We start from the raw sequence: 26,537 nt of genomic DNA, 5'->3' as shown, positions 1-26,537 counted from the left end.
ACTTCGGTCCTTCTGCCTGCTCTGCTCCCCGCTCTGGCAATGGTGAATTCTCTCACCCTCCCGCGCTTCTGACTGTACCCAGTGCATGTATAAACAAGCAAACAAATAAATAAATAAATAAATAAATAAATAAAAACATGCCTCTATAAAAAAAAAAACCAAAGTTATGGCCATAAAATAGCATAAATTCTGTTCAAGATGCTCTTCAACTCACCATGGGAGGGTGGGGCTCCTCCTCTGTGAACGAGACAGCATTGCCTGGACACATGTCCCCAGGACTGAGCTCCCCTAGGCCTGGGACTGAGGTTTGGAGAGCTCCCCATGGGTCAGGCAGGCACCTTGTTTGTCCAGCTCTGGGGCTTGGGACAGAGAAAGCTGCTATTTTAGTGTCCAGAAGAACATCAGCCAGGAGTGAGGGACTGAGCTGGGGGGTGGGGGCAGGTGGGAGGGGAGCATGGGGTACTGCCCAGGGGCTGGGCTCACTTTTTCACTGAAAACTCACAGAAAAATGCCCCTGCACTAACAGAGGCATGATGGCTCGAGGCCGGGGGAGCCCAAGTCAGCCCTTCTTTTCTGACCCTCAGACCTCACTGGGGTTGTGCTACATCTGGGACATGGTGGATGTTCTAGAATGTAGCAGGCCAGCACTGGTTTTGCTCCTGGCAGCAGGCTGCTTTAGCTGCCATCAATAACTTCTTTTTCTTGGTCCACACAGGGCTACCCCATGGGCCTTGATCTTCAGACAGGGGCCTCTCTCTACATGGAACCACCCCCTTTTGGTGGGGGGTGGGTGGGTGAGTGGAGTGCCAGGCACCTCCTCACCCCGAGACCAGCATTATGTGCTATCCTGAGTTCTGCAGCTGAATGCACTTGCTCACTTGCCATAAGATCATCTGAAGTTACAGCTCTCAAACCACAACATCAAAGCTCTACAGCACCCTGAATGAGCCCAGGTGTCAAGTTCAAGGCCAGCAGGTGACCCCGCACCATCCCCCCACTGTCTAGAGCTTCTGATTTGAACCAAGCATCCTGCCTTTACCTGAAAATCCTCTGGCTCCTCTCACTTTTACCTACCTGTTCCATCAGGTAGGTCATGATCCCATGGGATGGGGGCATGTTGGCATGCGGGTCTGCCTCCTGGACAGGAAAGGGAGTAACCTCTCAACCCGGTGCTCATCAGCCGGGGGCTCGACACAGATAGTTCCTCCTTCCTCACCTCTGTGCTTCTCTGGCCCTTTTTCAAATGCATTAGTGTTTGGGTCACACTTACACACACGCCAAATCAATACAGTGCAAAAGGCCCACAGCCCAGGAAGACTGAATCCAGAGTGGGAGTTTGGGGGAGGTGAAGTATACTCGCTAGACGCCCAGGGACCCCACAGTGGCTTAGGGCCCAGCCCTCCAGGCGAAGCCTCACCAGGGGAAGGTTGGCTTTTAGGGACTTGGGCTGTTCAAGGTCTACTCAGTAGCACAACCAAGTCCCACGTGTGAGAAGTCACAACTCTAGAATCATCCCAGCCAGGGTGCCTTTTTGTAGCTGCCTCGGTGGATTAGAAACCAGGCAATAGAGCTGGGTGTGTAATTTATAAAATATCCTTTATTTAGTCTAAGGAACACAATCAAGTGGTAATTAAAAAAAAAACAAAACACTTTTTAAAAGGTGTTCGTGTCACCTGGCTTCGAGCCCACATGTGCCAGTGGCGGGAGCCATCTGCTATGCCTTGGCCAGCTCTCCCCACACTGGCACAGGCTTGAGGGGAGTGGGGGAGCAGGGGGCTCTCTATCCAGTTGCTTATAACCAAAAATACTTAGTTTGGAGGTTTCTGAAGCGCAGAAGAAACGATACTGATGGTATCTGACCAGAAGGGTACTTAAAATACACTCATTGCAGGAAATAGAAAAATGTTTTCAAGGACTTGATAATTTGTACTTGTGGTTGATGGAGACTGGGCAGATGCGAATTATTCTATGGGAGGATAGTATTTCTCTATAAATTTAGAAATCCCCCCAGTTTATGCAAAACCATACTTCCTGATTTATTTAATAAATAAAGAGTAACAATCACAACGGAAGTTACTCCCTTCCCTCCCCCCAGCGTGATGGTTTCATCAAAAGGACTTTGCCTGGAAATGCCAAGGAGTCTCCATCCATCAGACCCCACGCCGGCTTCATACCGGGAAACTCCATAAACACACCGCGTGGAGCTGTTTTCACAAGACTTCCTTTCTAAGAAACACAACACTTTCTCTCCTCTCACATGTGAACTTCAGATGCCAAAATGCAGATGTGCCAACTGCAGGCGCGTTGCTAAGCACAGGAGAAGGCCAGCAAGTCTGCCCAGCAAATTAGATCGTACGCTGGATGGCATCTGCTCTGCGGCCTCAGACAGGGCGCAGCTGGCGTGTGCTCCCGGCCTCGGGCAGGTCGGGGCTAGTGGCCCCGGCCGGGCCTGTGGAAAGGTCCGCATGGGTTAGAATGTAAGGGCTTTGAGAAAAAACACAGAAGGACTCATTAAATCTGGAGGCCTCTGTGAGTAGGTTCAAACTCCTGCCCTTGGGGAGCCACGCTGCCTCGTTCCTCACATGGTGATCATTTTGGGGGCTGCATGTCCCCCTGGCTGGCCTGAGCTTGGACCTTCTCCTACCACACTGTGGGGCTCTAAAGAGGATGTGCATGCCGAACAAGACTCAGAGAGAGCATCTCAAACATTTAAGACCAGGTTCAAAAGTCCTCGGACACCTGTCTGCCTATCCCCACTTCGCATCTGGCCAGGGACTGTGAACCAGAATCCACATCACGTGGCCCGAGGGGACAAGCGGGTGAAAAGGACACATCCCAGGGCAATAAATAGCAAGTTCAGGCCCCTGCCCCTCTCCCAGCCAATGCAACTGCTTCTTTGATTAGAACTGAGTGGGGCACCCCACCCCCAAGAATCCCCTGCACAAGATCAAAGGCGGGAATCCAGCTGTCGCTTCTACACAGGACGGAGCCTCAGTCTTTGCTTTACGGCATCATTTATGGCATGAACTAGGAACGTGATGTGTTTACACAAACACACAACAATTGTACATCAGCATCTTTACAATGTTAAAGGAGTTGTACACAAGTCTACAGGCGTTGTGCACTGGGGGTGCCACCAGGGCGCCCCACCCACTGAGCAGTTCTCAGTGGTTTTTCCACCCAGGAAGAGCGAAGTGTGACAAAGCCAGGATGGTCACTTTTGGGCCTGTCATCTGGGACGGCAGGTCTGTGAGGACCCCTGGGGCCAGTCCTTACTGGAATTGGGGTGAGGAGCCCTAGGTATACCTGTGTTGGGTCTTACCAAAGGGGGGTAACAACAGTTCATTAAAATTCAGTGTGCATATTAGTGTGGGAAATCAGAGCTGGGGACGGCTTCCTGAGCTGGGGACCCGAAGGATGCTGTGACAGATGGGCCCTCACTGTGGGGCCCATTCCTGAGGTAAGGATTCAGTGTGGCCCCGTGGCTGGTCCAGATGGGCAGAGACTTCTCCTGGAGCCCAGGTATGGGTGCACACAGCCAGGACTGGAAGCCCAAGGGTGAGGTCAGGTGACCTGCCCAGCATGGTCTGAGCCCTGGGCAGCAGCGAAGGTGAGGGTATCAGATGGTATCAGATGGTTCCAGAGCCACCACCCCCATGCCAGCACCGCCTCCTCCTCACAGCCCCACCCCGGGGCCGGCCTCAGCCCCCATGGCACTGCCACCAAGGCGCTGTCCCTAGAGCAGGGCCCAGAAAGCTCTGAGGCGCACTGTGCAGGCACCGGGGCGAGAGCCCACAGCTCTTCCCCGCGTGGGCGGGCTGCGAGTCCGGCTGAGAACTGAGCACCAGATAGAGACGTGTCGGTCCTTGTCGGCCTCTCTGACTTGTGCAGTTATAGTTACTTCGGTCTTAAATACTGTAGAAAAATAAGCCACCTCTGATGCAGGGAGACCCAGGGACGTCTGGCACGCACGGAGAAGGGTGGAAGGGTCCTCTGGAGCAAGCCAGGGGGCCCTGATGACCTGCCTTGGTAGGTCCCGGAGCCTCAGAGGACCCTGTGAAGGGCTGGGGAGCCAGGGGAGCCCAGGGCGCTGGAGAACCGGCGGTGGCGACAACGGCGGCATCTTTGAGTCACATCAACAATCCTTTGGCGGGTCTGCCTCCAGCAGCCCACATTCTGTGGCCACGACGCCCGGGGCCCTGGGGCCCCCGAGGCCTGCTTTGGACCCTCCAGTCCCACCCTCAGTGTCATGCCCACCAGTAAGCAGGCACAGGCAGAACTCCCCAATACTGCTTTCAGGTCCCTGGGGTGTTCCCAAGGCCGGGGGGGCCTCAGGCGGGCACTGAGGCAGGGCCTAGTCCAGGGGCTCCTGCTTTATCCGGACGGCGGTGGGCGTGGGCTGTGGCCGCCGCTCTTCCCGGCAGAGCACGTACTCGCTGAACTGGGAGGAGTCCACGCCACCCCCACAGGATGCGGCCACAGTGAAACCCCTCTGGAATAGCCTCTCCAGGACCTGCGGGGAAGAAACGGGGGTCAGCTGCAAGAGTCTGTCTGGATTGGCCCAGCAGGTGAGCAGGGGGTGCTAGGGAGGGCAGCCAGGCAGCCTTAGGGACCTCCTTTTTCAGCACAACCTCACTCGCTGACAAAGGTCTCTGCAGAACTCCACTTAACAACCAGAGCAGGGACAGGAGTGGACAGGCCCGGGGCCTACAGACTGACCAGACCTGAATAGACAGCCCCATCCTGCTGCCCTCTGGGGTCTAAAGTCTTGGTTCAGAAAGGCGGAAAGAGCCTGGGGGCCCTTCCCTTTTTTCCAGGGCCTAACCTGCCCCTCTCAGTCCAGACAAGTGGTCCCAGTCCCCCTCCCTCACTGAGGCCTGCCCCAATTACAGAGAGACCCTGCCTCCGGGCAGCCACCTGCTTCCCTGAGCAGTGAGTCCCAGATGGTTTGAGGCCTGGGGGCCCATCAGCTCCAGGGAGATGGGGGAGGAGGAGGAGTTTGCCCGCAGAGTCTCAGCAGGCCTCCGTGCCCACGTGGGTCTGTGCCCCTGTGAGGGAGGAGTCGGTGCATCTGACACCTGTGTCCTGCGACTAGCAAGTTGTGACTGACAGCTTGCAGACTGTGGGGGTGGGGGGATGGCCTCCACAAATCCACCCTGTCCTAAACCTGAAATAGGAGTCTGCTCTGTAGGCCACAGCTTTGCAAGAGCTGCTGGCAAACAGGCCCCTGCTCCATCTTGGGCTACCCAACTTTAGCCCCTCCTGGGGAAAGCTGGTCCAGAAAGATTCTGGGCAGCTGTTTGGGTGCTGCTGGCCCAGGTCAGCAGGGCAAGAATGGGGGCTCCAGGCAACCTCCACTCCCTGTGTCTGACCTGCCTCTCCTATTGCCTGGGTTTAATTTGAATCCAAAGTCAGACTCTGGGTGTCAAATGAAGCACACTTTGTTGAAAATACTCTGGGCCATTTTTATAAAACATCCTTTTGGAAAAAAAAAAAAAAGCATAGATCAATTTTTTTAAGTCCATCCCCCAGGCGCCATCATTTAATTATGAGCGAGACATAAATTATGCATCGACACATTGTTGCCTTTTCTGTAGGATGGCACGGGAGGGCCTCGCCATAGCAGGACCTCGCCTCCCTCCAGCTCACTGGGCTGCCAGCGGGCTTGGGGGTGGGGGTGGGGGTGAGAGGGGCGGGTGCAACGTGGCAGGGGCGGTGCAGCCCTCACCTGCACGGAGTTGAGCCTGCAGTAGCCGTTGAGCGGGAAGCGGATGACATGCGTGGGGTCCTGGTTCCAGCCGGCGTTGACAGAGTTGCACATGACGTCGCCGGTCTCTGGGAAGACCTCCTCGATGAGGGCCTTCTCCCCGCTGAGTGCGATCCGCTCGCCCAGGTCTGGCGTGACCCGCACTACCAGGCAGTCGCAGGCCCGGCTGCGGCGCCGCTGCTCCTGCTCCTGCTGCCAGCGCTCCAGCTCGCGCACCATGGGCTGCAGCTGGTAGTAGCGCGCCTCCTCATACAGCAGGCTGAAGTCCTGCGGGCACACGCATGGGGTGGGGGCGCTGGGGGCCGGCCCTGTCCAGCTGCAGGGGGCTCTCCTCCGACCAGGCTGGGAAGTGCCACCCCCCCACCCGCAGTGTGGACCTGGGTGACTGTGACCACCACACAGGTGGGGGCAGGGAGCGCAGGGGAATGGGTGCAAGCAGCAGGAGGCGAGCCTTAGCCCAGGTGTGCACCTGGGCCAGATCCCCTAAGGCCTTCCCCCTGGCCCCAAGCACTGGGGGCGACTTCCGCCCCCTGGGGCAGAGAGAAGCCTCTGGAAAGACCTGCAGGTCACACCAGAGGAGCCAGAGGCTGTGCCCTTGCCTGGAGGCAAAACAGACCTGTCAGGGTGGATTCTGGCATCTTCCTTTACCAGCCCTGAGACCTCTGAGTGTCAGTTATTGACCTTTTCTGTGTCTCAGTTTCCTCACATATAAAATGGCAGGAGTTGAGAGGTGCTGGGGCGGGAAGCCCACCTCTCGCGAGCAGCCCACGCGGCGCAGGGTGGGCTCACACCGCTGTGCCTCACACACACTTCAGCCTGGGGCAGCAGAGACCCCAGGACTCTGTCACTCCTTGGGGCTCAGCTCAAGCCCAGCTGGTGAGCCTGAGGACCCCCAGGGGAAAGGCAAAGATGCCCATCCCCCAAAGCAGGGCCTTAATCCCTTCCACCTGCCAACCCTGGCATTTGGAACTATGCCGAGGGAAACCCCAGTTCTAACAGGCCGCAACCCTTACTGGTCCTTAGTCTGGGACCCCTCCTGTCCCTTTTGGCTCCACCCTGGGCCTCACTCTCATCCACTCTTGAGTTTTTCAATGCTACCTGCACACCAAACCCCCACCCCCACATGGTCCCCCATAGTCCAGAGCCTTTATCTAACACCCACCAGCTATTCATGCAGGGGTGCACCCATATGCCCCCAGCCTGAACCTCCATGCACCCTCAAGTCACACGCTGGGAGGCATCCTCGAGAACCCCTCACCTCACCAACCCATGTCCCTTTTCTGATCTTTTCTTAAACATGAGTCTATACTGTAGCTTTGCTCCATCTAGGGGCCTCCAGCCTAGTCCAAAGCTGCCAGGGACCTGCTTGGTCTCCTGCTCCCACCCCCGCTCCAGTGTGGCAACCCTGATCATCATTCACCTGCTCACAGCCCTTCCACCACACTTGGGGTAAGATGCCCCGTGCTGCGCTGCCACCAAGGTCCTGCCATCAACCAGCAGCCACCACAGCCCAACTCAGAAGCCCCAGGCGAGACACCTTCTCTCCAGCTCTGGAATGCATGAAGCTCCCCGCCCCTCCCCAAGCCCCCAGCCCCTGTCTGTTCCGGGTCCTCCTTCACCGTGAGCAGTGGACTCTCCACAGAACCCCACTCCGGGCCAGGCCTCCCGGGGTTCACCCTCACGAGACCCTACTTCTCTGAAGCATTACCACCATGGAATAACTGCTTCCCCCAGCCGTCTCCCCACTAGCCTGTAAGTGTTGGGGGACAGATGGCGTGTGCTATGTGTCAGCGCATGCTCAGTCCGAGTTTGGTTGTTGGTCCTCAACCAAAGGACAAAACACCCCCAGGCTCCTGGGCCTCCAGGGGGTGGGAGGAGGGATGGCTATTCGCGGGGCAGCCCAGCCTGCATCCCCTCCCCGGCACCCCGGAGGAGCACAGCGCTGAGGCAGGCCACCTGGAACTGGGGGGCGGCCTGGAAGACCCACCCTGAGACCCGGGGGGCAGTTTTTTCTTAAAAGGCGTTTGCTTTGGATCAGGGTTTTCTGCCTGCAAACCGCCAACAAGGCACAGATTTAGGAGGCGCTAACTCCTGGAACTCGGGCACACATCCGCCTTCACCACGACAAACATTAAACCAGGGTAAGTGCCACCGCCGCCGCTTAATTGTTGTTACACCCTGATAAATAAGCTAAAAATGTGAGAAAACAAAATTAGTTTAGAAAAACTGATTTAGCCCTCGGCTTCATCGTTTAACTTTTTATGGTTGCCATGACGACCGCGGGTCCATTTATTAAGTCACAACGTCCCCTGTGTAATGCCACCGCGCAGGCAGCGCTGGGGAGCTGCCGGCTGCGGACTTACCTTGAAGTCATCTGGGAGCAGCAGTTTCGACGTCCGCAGGAAGCTCAGGACGTAGCGGAAAATCTCCCCATCCCGGTCGATGAAATAATGTTGCTTCAAACTGTCCAGGACGATGGGCTCAGTGCCATTGAAGAGGCGGCTGATTCTAGGCGAGAGTTGGGGGAGGGATGTTGATGGACAGCCCAGTCCACCTGCCCCGCCCCCACACTTTGGGGCACGCCCTGCTGCAGTGGGGAGGGGAGAGGTGTGGGTGACTCTGGGACCCGGCCAGGCCCCATGCTTGCACGCACCGGGGGCTGCCAGGCCACAGTGGGAGAGGACACCCAGTGCAGCCACCGGCGCAGGCCACACACCCCACCTACACTGGCAAGCCACAGCCGGAGAGACACACCCAGCCGTACACACCCGCCTGCCCGCTGACACATGTCAACAGGCCTGGAAAACTACAGTGAGACACAGACACAGCTGCCTTGCCCCACGCACGCAAGCCCCGCCAGACAGAGCCACCCAGGAGACTCCTGCTGACCATCAGACCCCCCAGGCTACAGTCGCACACCCCACGAGCCGTGCAAACTAGCCACAGCAGGCCTGGGCCACACACATGCTCCTCGTCCAACCCCCACAAGCGAGCACCGGACTCCACACACTCTGGCAACAAGCATGGGGGCCCACGATCCCCGCCCTGGGAATACACACCACAGGCTGACCCCGAAGAAGCCAGGCAAAGGACAGCAGCCAACGCCAGCTGACCAGGCACATGGCCACGGACCCCCAGGAAGCTCCCCCATTGCCCGCAGCTACCCACTCAGGGAGCCCCAGGGGAGCAGAGGCAGGCGGGAGGGATGGTGTGTGTGCCACAGCACACTAACGCTCAACAGTTTGCATGCAGCACACACTCATGTGCACACATGCCACAGTATGTGCACACAAGGAGGGGGACAGGTCCCAGCATCCTGTCCCCTAAAGGGACCTGTGGGAAACCCCTGAGCCCATCCTCATGCACTTGGGGAGGAACCAGGCCTGAGCCACGGCTGCCCCTGCCCCATGACCCAGGGCTACAGGCTCTGGTTGCCTGACATCCCCTGCAGAACCCAGGTCCATCAAGTCAGGAGTCCCAAAGAGGAGTGAGGACAGCCCTGAGCTTGGTTTGGGAACAGAAGGCAGTTTGATGGGTCTCTCCAGAGGTCCTTCAGTGGGTGCACATGCACATGCCCTGCTAGATCCTGGCTGCACAGCCAGGGAGAAGCATGGCCCAGTCTGAGACCCGACCTTCAGCCCAGCCTGCTGAGTCAATGTCTAAGCCGCCATGCTCTGCCTGCCGTGGGAAGGACCTTCCAGGGGTGCTCCCTTCACCCCTAGCTGCCCAGACTGATGTCCATGCCAAGTCACCTCCTGAGGCCCTGCCCTGCCCTGCCATTGTGCCCAGCACACACAAGCTGGGCAGCAGCTAAGGGCCGATCTTAGGATCTGTCAGGATCTCCCACCTACATCCACTCTAATGGCTGAACACACAAACCATCCGCCATGAGTCTGCCTAGGTGTGGAATAGCCACGAAGTCACCTGTTCTCACGCTGGGACAGGGCCCAGCCTGTCCCAATGGGGCTGTCAAAGGGCAAGCTGTCCTGTGGCTTGTGGCGAGGTGTGGAGAGGCCAGAGCCTGTGGATCCAGTACTGCAGACACCCAGCTACAACTTATCACAGGGCCCCAGAGGCCACGGAGTCTGATCACCTCCCCAGGCCTGGCAATTGTGCCTGAGGGAACCCAGGCCCTGCAGGAAGCTCTGTGAGCTCCATGGACTGTTCCAGCCTTCCAAGTCCCTGAGACCTGGCCTCAGCAGAGCTTGGGCATTCAGACGTCAGTGCGGGGGCCAGCCAGCATCCTCGGGGACAATGGGACAGAGCAAAGCTGCCCGGAGCCATGGACAGTCATCAGCCAGAGCAGAGGGCTCCCACGTGGCACCTGCAGCAAGGCTAGAGCTTCAGCCTCTCTGGCCTGGCCTGGCCGAGTCGCAGACCCCTCTTATGTCAGGGCTGGCTGGGGCTCCAGACCCTCCTGTTGGTCCAGAAGACTCCTGACCCACCCACATTCCAGGGTGCTGGTTTCTAAGTTGTCTTATTGGTCCCAGGCTAGAAGGTTCTCAATCCACCATTTCCGGGACTGGCTGGCTGGTGTAGACCTTCAGTGGTTCAGTGACACTGACGAAGACCTTGCATGCCCTTGGGGGCTAAGGTGAGCAGGTTGAAGGAAGGAGCTTGGACAACTGCCACAAAGGAACCTGCGGTCACTTACAGGGTCTGGGCTTGGCTTCTGCCCCAGGCTGCGCTGTGAGGGCCGCTGCAGGGTCTGGCATGCCAATTTCAAAAGTCCTCTTTGGAATAAGCCCGCCAGTGCTGATCCCAGCTGATACTGGAGGGTCTTCTTTTTTATTTTCTCTTTCTTTAGCCTTTGGCTCCAATTTCCCGGCTGTTTCAGTAGGAGGTCCTATTTATTCTGAAGCTCCTGGCCATCTTAATTTGCCGCTGCCCAAGGCCAGCATGGACCCAAGTGTGCGGCTGTGGTGGCAGCAGCTACAGGCTGTCCAGCAGGCAGGAAGGAGTGAGGTGGCGGCCCACAGGGTACACGCCCAGGGCCTGGCTGTGCCCACTGGGCTCCTGACAAGGACCAAAAGCTGCTCCTTGTGGCTGTCCCAAACTCCCCTTGTGTGGGAGCCAAGAACCCAGAAGCCCAGGCATGGCTGGTAGACACAGGGACCCAGGGGTCTGGGGTAGAACTATGCTAATATCCCAAATCCTGGGGTGACCTAAGCACCCTTAATTCTCCAACTTCAGGTGACTCATACATCACCAACACAAGGTGAGGGATTGGAGAAAATAACTTTTTAATTTTATAAATCACTCAGAGGGATGAAGAAAATGGGGGAGAGGAACTCCTTGGGCAGCACAGCTGCCCCACCCGCTTCCCAAGTCCAGCCTGACCCACTGTCCCCAACAGTTCTACAGTTCACCCCACTCCCCACCTCTAGGCTAAAGCTTCAGGGCTGGGGAGCCAGAAGCCACCCAGGGAGAACAAGATTCCGCTAAAGCCCCAGCCCCAGGAAAGAATGCAGACAGCTGCCCCCTCTGGGCAGATCCTGCAGCAGAGGGTCCCACAGGCAAGAAGGTGGGACTCCCAAGCTCCCCCAGCACCCCCAGCTGCCAGAACCTTGGTGAGGATCTGGGAGGAGATGTGGGTGTGGGTGGGGACCACCCCCAGCCCTCGTAGCACCAGCTTGGGACAAGAACCAGGCAGCCCCGCTCTTCTGTCAGCAGGGCTGGGCTGCGATCACTCCAGAAGGGCCAGTGTCTGATTTTAGGAACGCTCTTCAGAGACGTGGTGGGTAAGGATTTCTGAAATTCCCTTACAAACGTCACCAAGTGATTAAGGGATGATCCATCTCAGACAACTCAGGAGCGCCGCACAGGCAGACATGAAATGAAATAAGCAGAATCCATCTCCTGCCCTGGACAGGCCACTTCGCAAGTGCTCAGGTGCATGCTGCGGACACGGCCTGAGGCTGCCCTCCCCAACGCCACCGTGCCCCGGGCACTGAAGTCCCGGTCGCCATCTATAGCCGAGATTCCAGACTGGACATATGCTCACCTCCAGCACCCCCTTCTCGGGGAGCACTCCTGCCCCCATGGAGGACTCCACCTGGCCCTCAACACGTTCCAAAGCAGCTACCTCCCTACACCACGAATCTTCGCCTCGCCGCTGTGAGCAAGCAGCAGTGAGGAACCTGACAAGGAAGCTTCCCAGAGACACCCCTGACCCCTCGGTGTCTGGGGAATTAATTAACTTCTTATTATTTTAAATGTATAACATAGGGGAGTGCCCAGCAGTCTGGACCCTCCTGCTGCTCAACCTTCGGGCACCAGGGAGCGGTGGCCGTCCAGAAGTACCAGGAGCCAGTAGCCCCTAGTTCAGCAAGCAGTGCACCACATCATCCCGGGGGGCTGCTCAGAGACCACCCCATCCCCAGTCAGCCCTGCAACAGGGAAACCAGGTCTGACCCTAGAGAGGCAAAAGCAGGAAAGTGGGCAGTGACCAGCACCTTCTACAGAGAGGCCCAGAGTCAGAAGCACCAGGGAGCTCAGCCTCCTACAGGGAGGCCCCGAGACACTTCATCCACGGACGGGGCTCGTTCTTATCACCTCCCTGCATCCCCCGGAACTGAACGTGCAGGATTTCCTAGCCAGTCACTGCCAAGCAGCCTGCAGGGTCTAACAGTGGCCACTCACCCAAAGATGGCAAAATGCAGGCTCTTTCCTTCCCTGCCTCACACACTTTCCTCAGGGTTAGGCTAGCAAAGGGGATTAAATACATCCCCCCCAGTGCAGCACCAAGAAGTAGAGTTGCTCAGGCCAGGCCTGAAGGGAACCCGAGGGTACGTGAGATGCCCAGCCGGCTGCTGAATTTCGGATGGGGCTGGCTCTGAAGAAGTGGCCTCCGCCAGCAGGCCAGGAGCTCCTTCTAGTTCCACCAGTGCCACCAGCTCAGGGCCCCAAGTCCCTGTGCAAAGCAGCAGACTCGGCCTCCCGCACCCTGGCTCCCTGGGTCTGCACGAGCGGGTGGGCCCTGGAGAGTCCTGAGTGTCCCCTGATGGCTGCAGAGGATGCCCACACCCTGGTGCCGGTGGGGGGCTCGCTCTTACCTGGAGTCGGGGTACTTGGTGAGTGTGGCCAGGCTGCTGGTGTACATGTGGCCGCCCACATCAATGTGCACGGGAGCATTGGACTTGGTGAGCTGGGCTGGCAGTGGGATCCCCTGGGCAGCCAGGGGAGACACGGGCGACCGGGTGAGAGACAACCGGGACATGCTTCCTCCCTCCTGGAGACGGAAAACAAGGCAGAGACAAGAGTTTCCCCACGACAGAGCGGTGCACTCCCTTTATTGCCAATGTGATCACAGATCTAATCAGATCACTTCTGCCTGCGCCTGATCACATATTCAGCTGACAAATTATGTCCACCACTGTAATTAAGTGTTTTTGCATCATTTTCTTCAAAGTACCAGAGGGGAAAAGAAAGATGCTTATTAGCAATAAGAAATCAAGAAAAAAAAAATTTTCAAGGTGTCAGCCTCCAGGGGCATAAAACAAACTGCAAAATTCTAATTAAAGGTCGCGGGCTTATGTGTTAGATGTGAAATATCCCCTGACAAACGAATCACCAATTTGTGAATTGGGATTCAGGGGTTTTTGCAAGTTTGTCTCAGTAACGAGACACCTCTAAATTAGTGACTTCCTCAGCACCTAAGGCGTTGAGTTTTATACATGGAGTAAATTTCACATCAAATTAAGAGCATTTTCGTTTCAAAAAATACATAATCGTGCAGCCAGTCAACAGCCATCTCTTGAACGCTGCGGCCGTGCGGGAGGGCGGCGGGGGAGAAGCGGAGAGGGGGCCCGCCAGCGCTGCCCTGCCCACCCTGCTGGCTCTCACCACGGTGCCAGTGCTGCCTTGGGCGTGAAGCGAGGACCCGCTCGGCCGCTCCTTGCGGTGAGGCATCTAGGCTTCCATCGCTGCCCAGAGTATCTGCGGAAGCACAGAGCAGACCAGACAGGGCTTCACTCCTCAGAGTCCCGGGCGCCGTGTCTCCCACGGAGCTGAGGCGCTCAAAGTCATGCTTTCTGCACATGCTCTGCGGGACCCCACGCCACGAGCCTCCCCAGGTCCCCCCTGCTACTCTCCTGTCTCCACGTCCCAAAGCAAGCCTTCGGGCTGGAGCAGATTACTCGCACACACTTGCGAGCATTTTCATGGCGCTCCATGTCTGCTAATTCGGCTAATGACAGCACCGAAACATATGCTCACCATTATTGCCCCAAAATGTTTCAGAACAAATCTGATTTTCCTGGTATTTTGGTCGAGAGCCATGTTACCAAGCGTGTCTCCTCTTGCATCAGCAGGGCCTTGTGGACCACAGTCTGGGGAGGGCCCCCCACCCTCCATGGGCCGGGGAGCCCAGGATCTATTTCATAACACCGTCGCCAGGTGTTAGGATGCACTTTGCAACTGGCCAGACACAGAGAAGCCTCCTTGAAGCAGAAGCGGGGCCACAAGGCAGCGGGAAAGTCACTTAGGAAGCCAACTCTCCCTGGCTCGTAATAGAGGAAACTTGTCTTTGTTTGCCTAGCCCGCACCTCTGCAGTCTCTCCCCAGACCCCTGGAAGAGTCTTGTCTGTGCCTAATGTATTCCAGATCCCTTAGGATCGTGTCCCCCAAGGCATTAGAGAGCTGGCCAGAAGGAAACAGGCAGCAGCTCAGCAAATGGATACTCTGTCCTGCCCCCCTCCAAGGCTTGGGGACTGCACCACCACCACCTGAAATTACATTGCCCCTTAGTCTCTCCAAGCCTCCCCCAGGGCACTCTGCAGGCCCTGGACCGGTGGGTGGGGGAAAAGCAGGTTTCTGCAGCCCCTTCCACTGACTTGGGGCTCTCAGGAGGTGGGGGGAGGTTTGCACAATGACTATCACAATCCCCCCTCCCCTTCCTGCCTCCAACTGACTTCCAGAAGTTAACCTGGACGTAGCTCTCCTTGAGGGAGCAACCTCCCTTAAAGACCGACTTCCTGCTTGAAATTCAACATCCAATTTCAAACCATGGGCCAAGTTCCAATGAGAAGCAAATCCTGCAAATTGAAGGTTCCTCTCCTAGAATATGCTGTGCCCTGCGTGTCCCGGCCAGCTCCCTGCCAGGAAGCTGGGGAGGGGGCTGCTAGCAGCAGACAACGACTTCTAATTCATCCTCTCCTGGGGTCTTGCTGCTTCGCTTTCCCTGAGTTCCCACGCACTTAAAAAAAGAAAACCAGGTCACTTATCTGAGAAACCAAAACAGATCTCAGGAATGGGTTACCCTGCCCGGGGAGGAGGAGTCAGAAGGGAAGGCACAGAGTACACACAGGGCTGGAGGAACTCCAGTGGAAAGCGACCAGCTCGGAAATGCACAAGGTCTTCTCCCCCAGGATGGAACTAAAAAGTGGCATTTATCACCAAGTACCCATCACAGAAGCCGCGAGGTCCTTTTCTCACCCTGTCCCCTCTCACCGCAAAGCACAACCAAGGCAAACCCCAAAACTCACCATTGGAAGCCCCAGGCTTTACGCCTTCGCTCGAACCTCCAGTGCTCGCTCCGACCAGCGCATCGGTGACACACGACCCTCTCCCCTGAGGTCAGAAGCACAAAAATGGATGCAGTAAGAGACACAAGTTCATTCCACCGACACCAGCATCAACCCACGACCCAGTCCCGGCGGCCACCGCCCTCCCGAGGCTCGGCCGAGCCGCCTGTTGCAGGAGCCCGGGCAGGAGCCCGCTCCAGGGCCCGCAGCTCTCCAAACTGGCTGGGTATGGACCCGCTCCTCGGAGCTGCGGCGGGAGACCAGGTCCCGCGCCCGCCCGCAGCCGAGCCCCGCCCGCCCGAGCAGAGGGAAGCCAGCAGAATGCCACGCTCATTTACACACAAAATGATTTTGTGTCCCATTGTGCTCGCAGTTGTTCAGCTCTCTGGGGGTGATTAAACTGGCTGAGCTGCGGCAGCTTGAGACGATTTCACTAAATCGCTTCTTCGTGAAGTCGCTTCTTTGCTAAGCTGTTATTTTAACCATAAAAGGTAAACAGAAGGCGCCTAGCGAGCTGCCTTCAGCTCCGCGCCCTGGGCGCCAGCCCCGGGCGAGGGTGCCAGGGGCCTGCAGAATTGCCCAGGAGGGGGGCCCGGAGGGCGGCGGGCGGGCCACCTGGAGCGCGCCGGCCCCGCCGCGGAGCCCGCCGGCCCGAGAAGAGAACTTCGGGGCGACCGGAGCCGGCGGGCCAAGGAGGCCCGCAGCGCCGCGGGGCGGGGTGTCCGGGGAGCCCGAAGTGCGGAGCCGGGCGGGGAGGGGTGTGCGGCGGGGGCGGGGCGGAGGACAAAGTTAAATCCAGAGGCAGACACTTAGAGACCACAGATGGGAAGCTCGCCTAATTAAGGACGTAAAAGCGCTTTTGTTCTCAAAGTTTATTGTTGCCGGGATTTAAAAAAAAAAATTAATTGAAACTAATGCTGTTATTCACTCGTGCAGTTAAATTCCTTCATGCACACTGAAACACGGGGCGCAAACTTGCAGCTTGTCCTTCTGCATCGGGGGTGGGGGGCGCGGGAGGGCCGAGAGGCTCTCCAGCGACGAGGGCGGGCGGGCGGGCGGGTGTCTGCCGGTGTGCGCCCCGCGCGCGCGTCCAGGTCGCGAGTGCCGGTTGGCAACAGGGATCGGGGGCGGCGATCCGGTCTCCCCGCTGCCTGCTGGGGGGCCCCAAACCCGCGCGCCTGGGACGACCACCAGGGCGCCGGCCCCTCCCGTCCCGTGTCCTACTCGTGGGGTGGGCGCCAGAGGACGAACATCTGTCCCGTTAGAGACTTTCTCTCTCGCCCAGATTTGGGCGCCAAGCCGGGCCTGTGCACCCCGAAGCCCCAGCGGCACGAGCCCAGGACGGACCCCGGAAACTCGCCGGCCCTGCAGGGCGCTGGGCCCTGCACCGAGAGGCCCGAGCACCCAGACCTGCAAGCCCCCGCCGACACACACACACGCGCGCGCGCACACACACACACACGCACACACACAGAGACACACAAACACACACACACGCACACACACACACACACACACTCTCCGCCCCGCGCGGCAGGAAGCTCCGCGCCCGCCCGCGTGGGGAGGGTCCCCCCCGGGCCAGGGCCAACCCACGTGGGCGAGCCCCCCGCCCGCGCCAGGCCTTTGTGCTGGGCGCCCCCGCGCCGCCGGCCCCCGCCGCCCGGCACCGGGACAAAGCCGCCGCCCCCGCCCGGGTCCGCGCCCCGGCCGGCCACTTTCTGGGGCTCGCAGCCACTTTGGGGACAGGGGCGCGCGGCGCCGAGCGGGGGCCGCCCGCGCGGGGCTTACCTCGGAGCCCGAGCGGCGGATCCGACTCGTCCGCAGCCCCCGCCGCGCGCAGCCGCGGGTCTCGGGCGCCGGCTCAGCCTCGCCGCCTGCGCTCGCCGCGCGGGTCGCTCCGGTCTCGTCCAGGAGTTACTTTCTCTCTCGCCCCCAACCCTCCCCCCACCCACCCCTCCCGCCCCGGCCCCCGCTCCGCGCGGCCCCTCGCGGCGCGGCGCGCCGGGGCCTCCCCTCCCCGCCCTCCCGCGCCTCCTCCCCTCGCGCGGCAGCACCGCCGCCCCTCGCCCGCGCGCCGGCCGCCTCCCGCCGCTCCCACCTCCTCGCGCCCGCCTCTCCCGCGGCCTTGCCCGCGCCGGCGAGGAGCCCGGGCCCCCGCCCCGGCCGGCAGCCCGCGCGCGGCCCGCGGCGACCGAGCCCCACGCGGAGCGCGGCGATCCGGCTCCGGGTTCCCCGGCGCGGCGGGCGCGAGCGGGCGCGCGCGGCGACTCCTGGCTCGGGGCTCGGCGGCGCCGCGGGGCAGAGGATTAGAGTCGCAATTAGCTCCGCGCGCCCGCGCCCGCCGCGCTCGGCGACAGAAATGCGCCGTCCCCGCGGCTCCGGCCGGCGATCCCCGCCCGCCGCCCCGGGCCCCGCGCCGCCCGCCGGCCGCCGCCAGGACCCTCCCGGGAGCCGAGCGCCCCGGCCCCCGCGCCCCGCGCCGCCCAGCCCCCCGCCCCCCGCGGCCGGCCACGCGGCGCCCGGGCCTCCTCCGGGCTCGGGAGGGGGCGGGGGCGAAGCTGATTTTAATCATTGTCATTTCATCTGATGTAATATTTCCCCGGGCGCTTTCAGCTGGGCATAAATTTTCGGCTCCCAAATAAGTAACACAGGGCACGTTTCTCACATTTCTTGACTCCTCGGTTACAAAGAGGAGAGCAGCCGCCGCCGCGGCGCCCCGGGGCAGGGGCGGGACTTGGGGAGAAACTGGGCTGCGACTCGGCCGGAGCCGGAGCTGGAGCGGAGCCGGGGGCCGGGGGCCGGCGCGCGCCCCCCCTCCCCGGCCTGGCTCCCCGGGTCCCGGCCCCGGCGGCCCCTCTCCGGGGCGCAGCGCCGTCTGCGGGCGCGCGGCCGGCCCCCGCGGGGGAGGGGAGCGCGGGGGGCGCCCGGGGGGCAGCCGCGCCATTTGCTGCACGTTTGCGCGCGGCGCGGGGGACCCGTCTGCGGCCGAGGCTCGTCGCGGCGCCCCCACCAGCGCCCGGGGCGCCCCTCCGTGGGCCTCGAGTGGGCTGCCCCTGGCTGCTGCCCTCCCTCCTCCCCTTCCCCCTGCGCCCCGCCCGTCCCTCCTGCGCGACCATTTCGCAGCTCCTAGGAAACAGCGCGCGGTCCTCCAGCGCGCCCGGCCTGCACTGCGCCCCCGTCCGGCGCCAGGGACGTGGGGGACGGAGCCAGGATCCGGCCGGGCGGGCGCGGTGCCCTCGCCCGAGTCCCTGCCCGAGCTGGGCGCCCTCTAGCGGCCCCACTCACTGGGGGTGCCCGGGGGGGGGGACCCCGAGCGGGGTGACAGGCGCGGGTGCCAGCTTGGATGGAGCGGGGAGGCCTCCCTGGACTGGGGGATCTTGCGTGTGGGCCGCGCTCCTGTAACTTCTTTACGCGGGAACCCGCCGAAACTTTCGTCCTAAGGGAAGGTTTTATTTATTTATTTATTTATCTATCTATCTATCTATTTATTTATTTATTTTAGAGCTGGAACTACAGGCGAAGGGGGAAATTTTCTCATTAAAGTTACATCCCTGCAGTTAGTTCAATTACTTGATATATGCAGAAGATGTTGTAAATTTATAGATTTAAATAGCTTACAAAGATGCCGCAGGCCCCATCAGTTAATTTCCTTAATTTATGGAATTGTAGCGTCTCTGAGAACAGAAAGGGGCCCTAGAAGTAGGTCAGGGATCTGTGCAGCGGCCTGGGCACAGCCCACGGACTGCCCACTCTGCTCCCCACACGCTGGCCGCCCCAGGGCTTCTGGCTCCCAGCTCCAGCCAGACAGCACCCCTCCACGCCGGCCAGGCCAGGCCTGCTCCAGGCACTCTGCTCTGCTCGGTGGTTACCCAGATCTCCCCCGGGCTGTGCAAGACCTAGGAACAGCGAAGCCCCCAGCTACACCCCCACTGGTCTCGAAGGAAAGGAACTCAAAATAAAAGCGAAGCGAGTAGCCAAATACTTAGACCTCCTGAGCCTTCCTGTCAACACTAACTGGGGTCACTGACGAGGAGGGTCCCACATGGATTTCCTGAAGTTCAAGGACAAAAACTTACCCCTTCCCTTTGAGTTGCTTGGGGGGCAGGAGGAGGGGAAAATGCATCAGGCTAGTGTCAGGGAGCACCCACCCAATAAAACCCGACTTCTTGTGGCCCTCAGCGTCTCTCTTTCCTCTCCCCCTCTCCACTGAAGCTCCTGCTTCAGTGTCTTTGTTTTTTGTTCAATATGGATGAATATATACATATAAATTAATACTTAAAAGATTGGTCTAAACTAAACTGTTTTAGGAAGCCACATGGCAATGTGATTAGTATTGGTATTCATGATTTAACATTTCTTTTCCCACTAGATGAAGTTTCTAAGATTTGCAAGGTACATGTCAAGGACGGGTGTATAAATGGATTTTTATTTATTCACAACTCCAAGACTAATTGCTTCTCTTTGCCTCAAGGCCACGAGATTGGTTTTAATATGACACTTCAAAAGTATTCATGGAACTACAGAGATACTAAGTGTCATTGTTTAAGAGACAAATCTCGCCGTGGTTCCATGACCCTGAAAATAGGATGTTCTACTTTATTTTAAATTCCTACATGTTTTTTAAGAGTTTCACTTTATACTAACTATATTCAAAACGCACAATTTAATCAAAACAAGAACTGACCTCATTCCCTTAATACTGAAGGACCTTTATTTCCTTCATATTGCTGAGAAGCTTTGTTTTCTTATTCCTGAATCCCTTTATTAAAGAGCTGAACTTTATACTTGTCATTAAGAAGAGTAAGTTTGGGTCATAATTTATTCTCAAGTGTTTTAAAAGTTCCTGGCTAAATGTCAACCAGCTTTTGCGTGGAGAGACTCGGACATGGGCTGTGACAGGCATCTAATGGTCTGTGGCCTAGAGTGTAATGGCCAGGGCTTTTTGAAAAAAATGGAGAGAGAATCAGTGCTGAAAGCGATGGAAGCCGCTCGTGTTTCAAGACGGTGGCCTGAACCAACATCAGGTGTGAGCCTAATCGGAACGTAACGCGTTATGGTCAAGACTGGACTGGCACCGAAGCCACTGCAGTTCGTCCTTAAAAAGCAGGTCTAAACCTGTGCTCTCTTTGGGGACCCTTTGCACATGCTCATGTGCAGCCCGAAGCCGGTCAGGCCCTGCATCCAGCTGTGGTGGAGAAGACCTTGGGGCTCCAGATGTTTGAAGTGACTTTGTTGTTGATTTTGTTGTTGCTGTTTTGCAGACTATGTTGAAAAATTAGAACCTTCATGAGGAAAGCAAAATGAGCTCAGAAGGAGACCCCAGAGCCTTCTTTTTAAGCAGATTGTGAACAGACCAGCAGATGAACAGGCTGAGGGTGCAGGTGGTGTCTTCTGGGGATGGGGGGAGGGGATAGGGGGCTGGGCTGTCTCCATCCCTAACTCCAGACCCCCTGGGGCGAAATGCAGACCCGAAGTGGGTCTGTGGCCACTTCGAGGCTCAGATGTGGCCCCTGACTGGGCCGGGATTGAGCAACCTGGCCTGGAGATAGCAATCAGATGTCCACCCGGTCTCCGTCTCCACCTCTGCCACCCCTCCACTCCTCCCTCCTCCTGGTTAAGGCCCCATACCTGGAGACTAAAGGGAGCGAGGAACCATCGCACTGCTGTGCAGCCACCTTCCCCGAACCCACCTCCCATCTGTCAGCCAGCCCAGTCCATTCCCTGAGAAGAGATGCCAGGGTGCCTGGGGGGCAGAGAGGCAGACCACCTCCTGCCCATCCTTGGTGATCCGGGACAGCCAGCCCACTCACTGCGCTCTGCCCTGTTCCTGGCACCCTGCTCGAAGGGCACCTATGGTTTCTGCTGGAAGAGAAAACAGAGGCTGTCTCCTGGTGCTCGAGGCCACTCCATCCTCCCTACTTTTTACCTGCAGCCCAGGTGTGCTGCTCAGAGCCAAACTAACTTCCCTCCCCCGGAGCCAGCATCCGGGTGACAGCAAGGAGATGAGACCAAGACTTTGTACCTAATGTGGTGGCCTGGAGGTGACCTCTAGGGGAGCAGGAACCCCATAACTTGCTCAGCCCTGTGCATTTGAGACTTTTTCCCTAGAGAAACTTCAATGTTTTCGTGTGACTTTGCTGCAAGTAACAAAACCTACCTCAGCAATGGCTTCAGAATGAGGGAAGCGGATTCTTTCACATAATGGCAAGTGGGAGGGGGATTGGACCTCGAGTAGGTTTGGTAGCTCTGTGGAGTCAAGGACCCAGGCTGGGTCCACTTTCCTCTGCCATCCTCAGCGTGTCGGCCAGTCCCTCCCACCCCAGCTCCTCTCTCGTCTCTCATCTGGGTTCTCTGGTCTCTTGGTGAATACAGCCCAATGCTTCACTCCTAGGTGGATCCTCATGGAGAACAAGGAATTCATTTCCCGTCCCCCCCCCCACCCCATACTCTGTGTCATATCCCATTGGGTACAACCTGGTCACGTGCCAACTGGCAAGCCAATCCCTGTGAAAGGGATTGGTTTGGATCAATCGGGTTTAGCCCTGAGTGTCCTGGGCCGGGCTGGAGTTTTGCCTGCGGTGGGGGTGGGGGGCATCAGTCTGACTCTGCCTGAGGGAAGGAGGAGCAGGTAGAATGTGTGTTGGGAGCTGGGGCCCCCAAAGGTGAAGATCTGTTGACCAGAACCCTGAACTGGAAAGTAGAAGCTCAACAGGGAAGAGGGACACCTGTCACACAGACTGGAGCCTGCGAGGCCTCTCCAGGTGCTAGGTGACCAGGTACAGTACTTGAAGGCAAGCAAGCCGGCCTTGAAGGCAAGCAAGCAAGCTGCTCCAGGCCTGCTGCCCCCTCACCTTTGGGTTCTCTCAGGGCTGTTCTTCTTTCCAAAGCTGCATTTGTGGATGCCCCCCCCCAAGACTCTCAGGGAGTGGGGGACGTCACAGCTGTGATGTGACATCAACAGCAGCTGGGGTTTAGCAGGACAAGGGATCTCCGCAGACCTGGCATCTGACATAGGGAAGAAATGCAAAGGCAGCCCCAAGGATGGCTCTCAATGGTTCAGCAGCACAGAAAAGATTTCCAGAAAAATGAAATGGGCAGTGGCTCTCTCTCAGGTCCGGTATAAACTTAGTCTGGATTCCTGGGAGAAGAGCCTTAAGCACCCAGTTCTGTCCCTAAGCGACTGTGTGGCTGCCGTGCTGGCTCCCCGTGGCCTGAGAGTGGCCCTGCCGTCACACCTACCCTTGGAAGGGGCAAGAGGTTGACAGTGAGGAGAGCAGCCTTTGGTCAGACGGAAACCCTGCCCAGGGCCCCTTGCTCGGGCCAAAGCTGCACACCAGCCCTCTTCCGTGTCGCAGACAACCCCTTCTCCTTGCGCCTGTCCTGCAGGGACGTGGGCTGTGCAAGGTGTGAACTTGGCCGTCGAGTCCAGCCGGGTGACTTGGGGCTTCATCCCTGGAGTCCTGGTGTCCTCTGGTGTCCTCAGGTCCGCTGCTGCTGGTGTGACAGTACCGAGTGGATGGCATGACTATAAGAATTCATCATGGCAGCAGACACCAGCCCCTGGGCCCAGCCTCTGTAAGTGCTCTAGAAACCATGGTCAGCTCCTCTTACTGTGGGCCTCACAGGAGCCTCTGGTCAGGCTGCAGAGGCACTGACCCCAACTCCAAGCCCTGTTGGCCCACCCACAGGGGGTACTGAGGAGCCGGGGAAGGTGAGTGAGCTGGAGTCCCTCAAGCATTCACCTCACCTCACTCGTGGGGGTTAACACCTCAGGATACCCCGTGATTGTATAAATAAGATAAAGATATACAATTTTAAAGGGAAAAGTTGCCTAACATTTAAAGATAAAAATGCAAAACCTCAGTGAAATGTCCTGCTTGCTTTGGGCCATGGCCCTGGGGTGGGGTTAGGAAGTGTCCAGGCTCCTCTGTCCTCAGGGCCTTCAGGGGGTGGAGGAATCACAGGTGGGGGCCCTGGAGGCAAAGAGAAGAGCCTCAGGGCCTTGAGGGTCTGCTGGTAAATTCCGTTCATTTTCCTACTGTGAAACTCTGGACTGTCTTTTGAAAAGTATTTTAAAATTTTAATGAAGAATACATGATCATTGTTGAAAAAGAACAACATAGTAAAATATAAGAAGGACAAACAAAAACAGTTTCCTTTTGTCTGAGAAGTGTGTCAAGATTTGTTGTGTGTCTAGCCAGTCTTCTTTTAAAAAAAAAATTATTTTTATTTATTTATGCATACAAGAGCTGGGGTACAGGCCGGAGGTGTGGAGGGTGAGAGGATTCACCAGAGACAGAGTGGGGAGCAGAGCAGGCAGATCCACTGGAATACACTGCTGAGGGGAGCAGTGGGCGAGACAGGAGAGGTCTGCTGCGCCATGTGGGTAGCTCCCTGGCTGGAGATCGAACTTATGCTGCAGTGGCTGTGGATAGCTTCATAGTTCTGTGACTTAACCCCTTGTACCACCAGGGAGGGCCTAACCAGTCTTCTTAATCCTGCCCATGGTGTGCAAGCACACATAGACATCTAGCTGCAGACTCACCCGGATACACACAGGCTCACACTCAGAGACACAAACAACCATAGTCACAGCCACAGTCACATGCACAGATGTGCAGGTGCTCACATGCTCACACATACCTGGCAGACACAGCACACACACACACTCACACGATGTGCGGACACAGAGACACACCACAGGCACAAGATGCGTGTGCACATGCGCCTGAGCATTGACAAGGAGCGTGCACACACAGGATCTTTGAAACGAAGCATCATAGTACCCCAGCCTGCCTTTCCCCTGCCATCCACAAAACACAGAAAATCACGCAGCATCCAACCTTATACTCACCGCCCAGACACGGCCAACAGTAGCATGTGGAATATTAGCTCCCATCCTTTTCAGAGATGAAATGATGTTAACCAGTTTGACCCCCTTCCTTCTTGCTCCCTGTAACTGGTACCCAGAAGTTACATTGCCATGGGGACATTTTTATACTCTTCCCAACATATGAATGTATCCATAAACAACCACCTATTTGGGGCCTCCCCGGTGGCGCAGTGGTTAAGCGCTGGGTTGCGAAGCTGTCCGCGGCCTCTGTGGTGCCGGTTCGATCCCCAGCTGCTCCCCGGCCACCGGAGGAGGGTCCCACATGGCGCGCAGACCTCTCCTGCCGCCCGCTGCTCCCCTCAGCAGTGTCCTTCGGTCCTTCTGCCTGCTCTGCTCCCCGCTCTGGCTCTGGTGAATTCTCTCACCCTCCCGCGCTTCTGACTGTACCCAGTGCATGTATAAACAAAACAAACAAACAAACAAATAAATAAAACATGCCTCTATAAAAAAAATTAAAAAAAACCAAAAAACAACAACCACCTATTTGGCACATTTTGTTTGGCTCCTCCCTCCCCACCTCTGCCTCCTGCCCCCGCACCCCACCCCCCACCATGGCCAATTCTTCCGTGTAATTTATGCCAAGGGGCCCCAAAAACCTTCCTGGGGGAACGTGGTGTTGGGAGCATTTGCTGAAAGCTGCATTCTGGCACGATGGTGTCAGAAGGAGGGAACATCTCCACTGCCCATCCCCCACCAGGCTGCCTGGCAGGTGTTTGATGGTGAGTCCTTTCTGGTCCTCCTGCCCCCCTCCTGCCCCCCTCCTACTCTCCCTCCTCCCTCTCCTTCCCGGAATGCCCCTTCCTCTCCTTGCTCCTTCCCTCCTCCTCTCTCCACCCTCCCCCTCCACCTCAGGCAATGCAAGCCTCTGGCTGAGAAGCTGGAAGGTCACCCAAGGAAGTACAGAAAGAAAAAGGCATCTTGATATATTTCAAAATATTATCTCCCTACGAGCTTTTACAGTCCTATTTTTACATTAGGTCCCTTATCCTTTTAGAATTAACCTTTGCTTGTGGTTTAAGGTCAGGATCTAAAGGAAAATCTGCTTTTCAAGATGGCCAGCCAGTCTTCCAAGTCAATCACCTAGTGAACATTTACATGAGGATTTTGATTGGAATCAGGGAGAGCTGAGCTCTTCTTATTTGTGCCTTGTTTCAGAAGGAATGTGTTCTTCGTAAGGAAAAAATTAAAGCCCTATTCTTTTAGTAATTAGAACTAATTACAAATTAGCCCCCACACCCTGGCAACCTCATTTTCCTCCTCCTGGGGAACCTCAGTTTGGAATGTGATGGGTTAAAGTGTTGATTCCAATTTTTTCCTGCCCTGCAGTCACTTTGGATGTCTCTACCCTCGCCATGGCTTCCTGCTAGGCAGCTGTGGCCTCACCAAAGGGGCGTAGCAGACGTGGCGGGAGCGGTGGCTTGAAGCGGTTGCTGTGGCTGAGCCTGTCTCTGAGCTGCTATTGCAGTGAGAAGAAAGTGCCCAAGGCCGCTGACAGCTCCAGCCCAGACTGAGACCCTGTGGAGCTGCACCCACAGAGATGCATGAGCAATGATGCTTATATCAGAGGCTGTGAAACTGTTTCTTTGTCACACAGCAAAAGCTGGCTGATACAAACTGTTCTTTTGCACTGGCATTCCCACACATTAGATAGAGATGATCGGCTACGTTCTATTTTGTGATTTAGAACTGTACAGTGTATGTTTTTAGATAGTGTATATAATATAGATATTCTATAACCTTGCATGCCAGTATGCTTGTTTATTTTTATAGACTTGGTCCAACCCTAGCATTTTTGGGGTCCAGGACAAGAGGTAAATGGAGACCCACATATCATAAGTCTAAATACTTTATTAAGGTTTATTTCATTATGCATACAAGAACTGGGGTACAGGCCAGAGGTGTGGAGGGTGAGAGGATTCACCAGAGACAGAGCAGGGAACAGAACAGGCAGACTGACTGAAATATACTGCTGAGGGGAGCAGCGGGCAAGCCAGGAGAGGTCTGCTGTGCCATGTGGGCAGCGCCCTGGCTGGGGATTGAACTTGCGCTGCAGTGGCCACGGAGAGCTTCATAGGCTGCATCTCAACCCCTTGTGCCACCAGGGAGGCCATTCTAAATACTTTGGAAGTAGAAATCAAACTAGCTGCTGTTAAACGGAATACGTTATATCCTCCAACGAATACGTTATATCCTCCAACCTTGGCAAATCTACCTTCATAATGACCTGGAAGGCTGGATTTCATTTAGGATTCTGGGGTTCCTAGGAGGGGGTTACTGGAAAGGCACAGTGTGGGAAGACCCACATGACCTTATGTGGGAAGAACCTTCTGTCCCTTTGCCTGGCTCCACCCCC

The 26,537-nt window shown here is 57.3% G+C and overlaps 1 protein-coding gene across 2 annotated transcripts; it reads right to left on the bottom strand.

Annotated features, from left to right (window-relative positions):
- Window positions 1–1,440: 1,440 nt before the first annotated feature.
- KCTD15 (potassium channel tetramerization domain containing 15) lies at window positions 1,441–17,138 on the bottom strand. 2 transcript variants are annotated; one of them, XM_037516495.2, is made up of 7 exons: window positions 17,080–17,138; window positions 15,253–15,337; window positions 13,613–13,705; window positions 12,823–12,998; window positions 8,131–8,275; window positions 5,729–6,034; window positions 1,441–4,513 (listed from the first exon to the last, which is right to left on the bottom strand). In XM_037516495.2, exons 3-7 carry the CDS (start codon window positions 13,676–13,678, stop codon window positions 4,355–4,357), a joined length of 852 nt encoding a protein of 283 aa, XP_037372392.1. In that variant the 5' UTR covers window positions 13,679–13,705; window positions 15,253–15,337; window positions 17,080–17,138; the 3' UTR covers window positions 1,441–4,354. The 2 variants fall into 2 exon arrangements, with proteins under 2 accessions (XP_037372392.1, XP_037372393.1); XM_037516496.2 differs by lacking the exon at window positions 17,080–17,138 and adding an exon at window positions 15,634–15,814.
- Between the last annotated feature and the right edge of the window lie 9,399 nt (window positions 17,139–26,537).

The sequence above is a fragment of the Talpa occidentalis genome, unplaced genomic scaffold, assembly GCF_014898055.3.
Source record: "Talpa occidentalis isolate TD23 unplaced genomic scaffold, MPIMG_talOcc4v2.1 talOcc4.17, whole genome shotgun sequence".
In the NCBI taxonomy this organism is placed as follows: domain Eukaryota; kingdom Metazoa; phylum Chordata; class Mammalia; order Eulipotyphla; family Talpidae; genus Talpa; species Talpa occidentalis.
The sequence above is the reverse complement of the archived record's forward strand: the minus strand, read 5'-3'. Positions and strand labels throughout refer to the sequence as shown.

Bases quoted from the DNA above. Each gene is read 5' to 3' on its own strand.
- KCTD15 (XM_037516495.2), bottom strand. From the start codon at position 13,678: ATGCCTCACCGCAAGGAGCGGCCGAGCGGGTCCTCGCTTCACGCCCAA. The intron at 6,035-8,130 runs GTAAGTCCGCAG...GTGTGCCCGCAG, and splicing joins TGCTCCCAGATGACTTCAAG to GACTTCAGCCTGCTGTATGA. The intron at 4,514-5,728 runs GTGAGGGCTGCA...TCTTCCCCGCAG, and splicing joins GCAGGCTCAACTCCGTGCAG to GTCCTGGAGAGGCTATTCCA.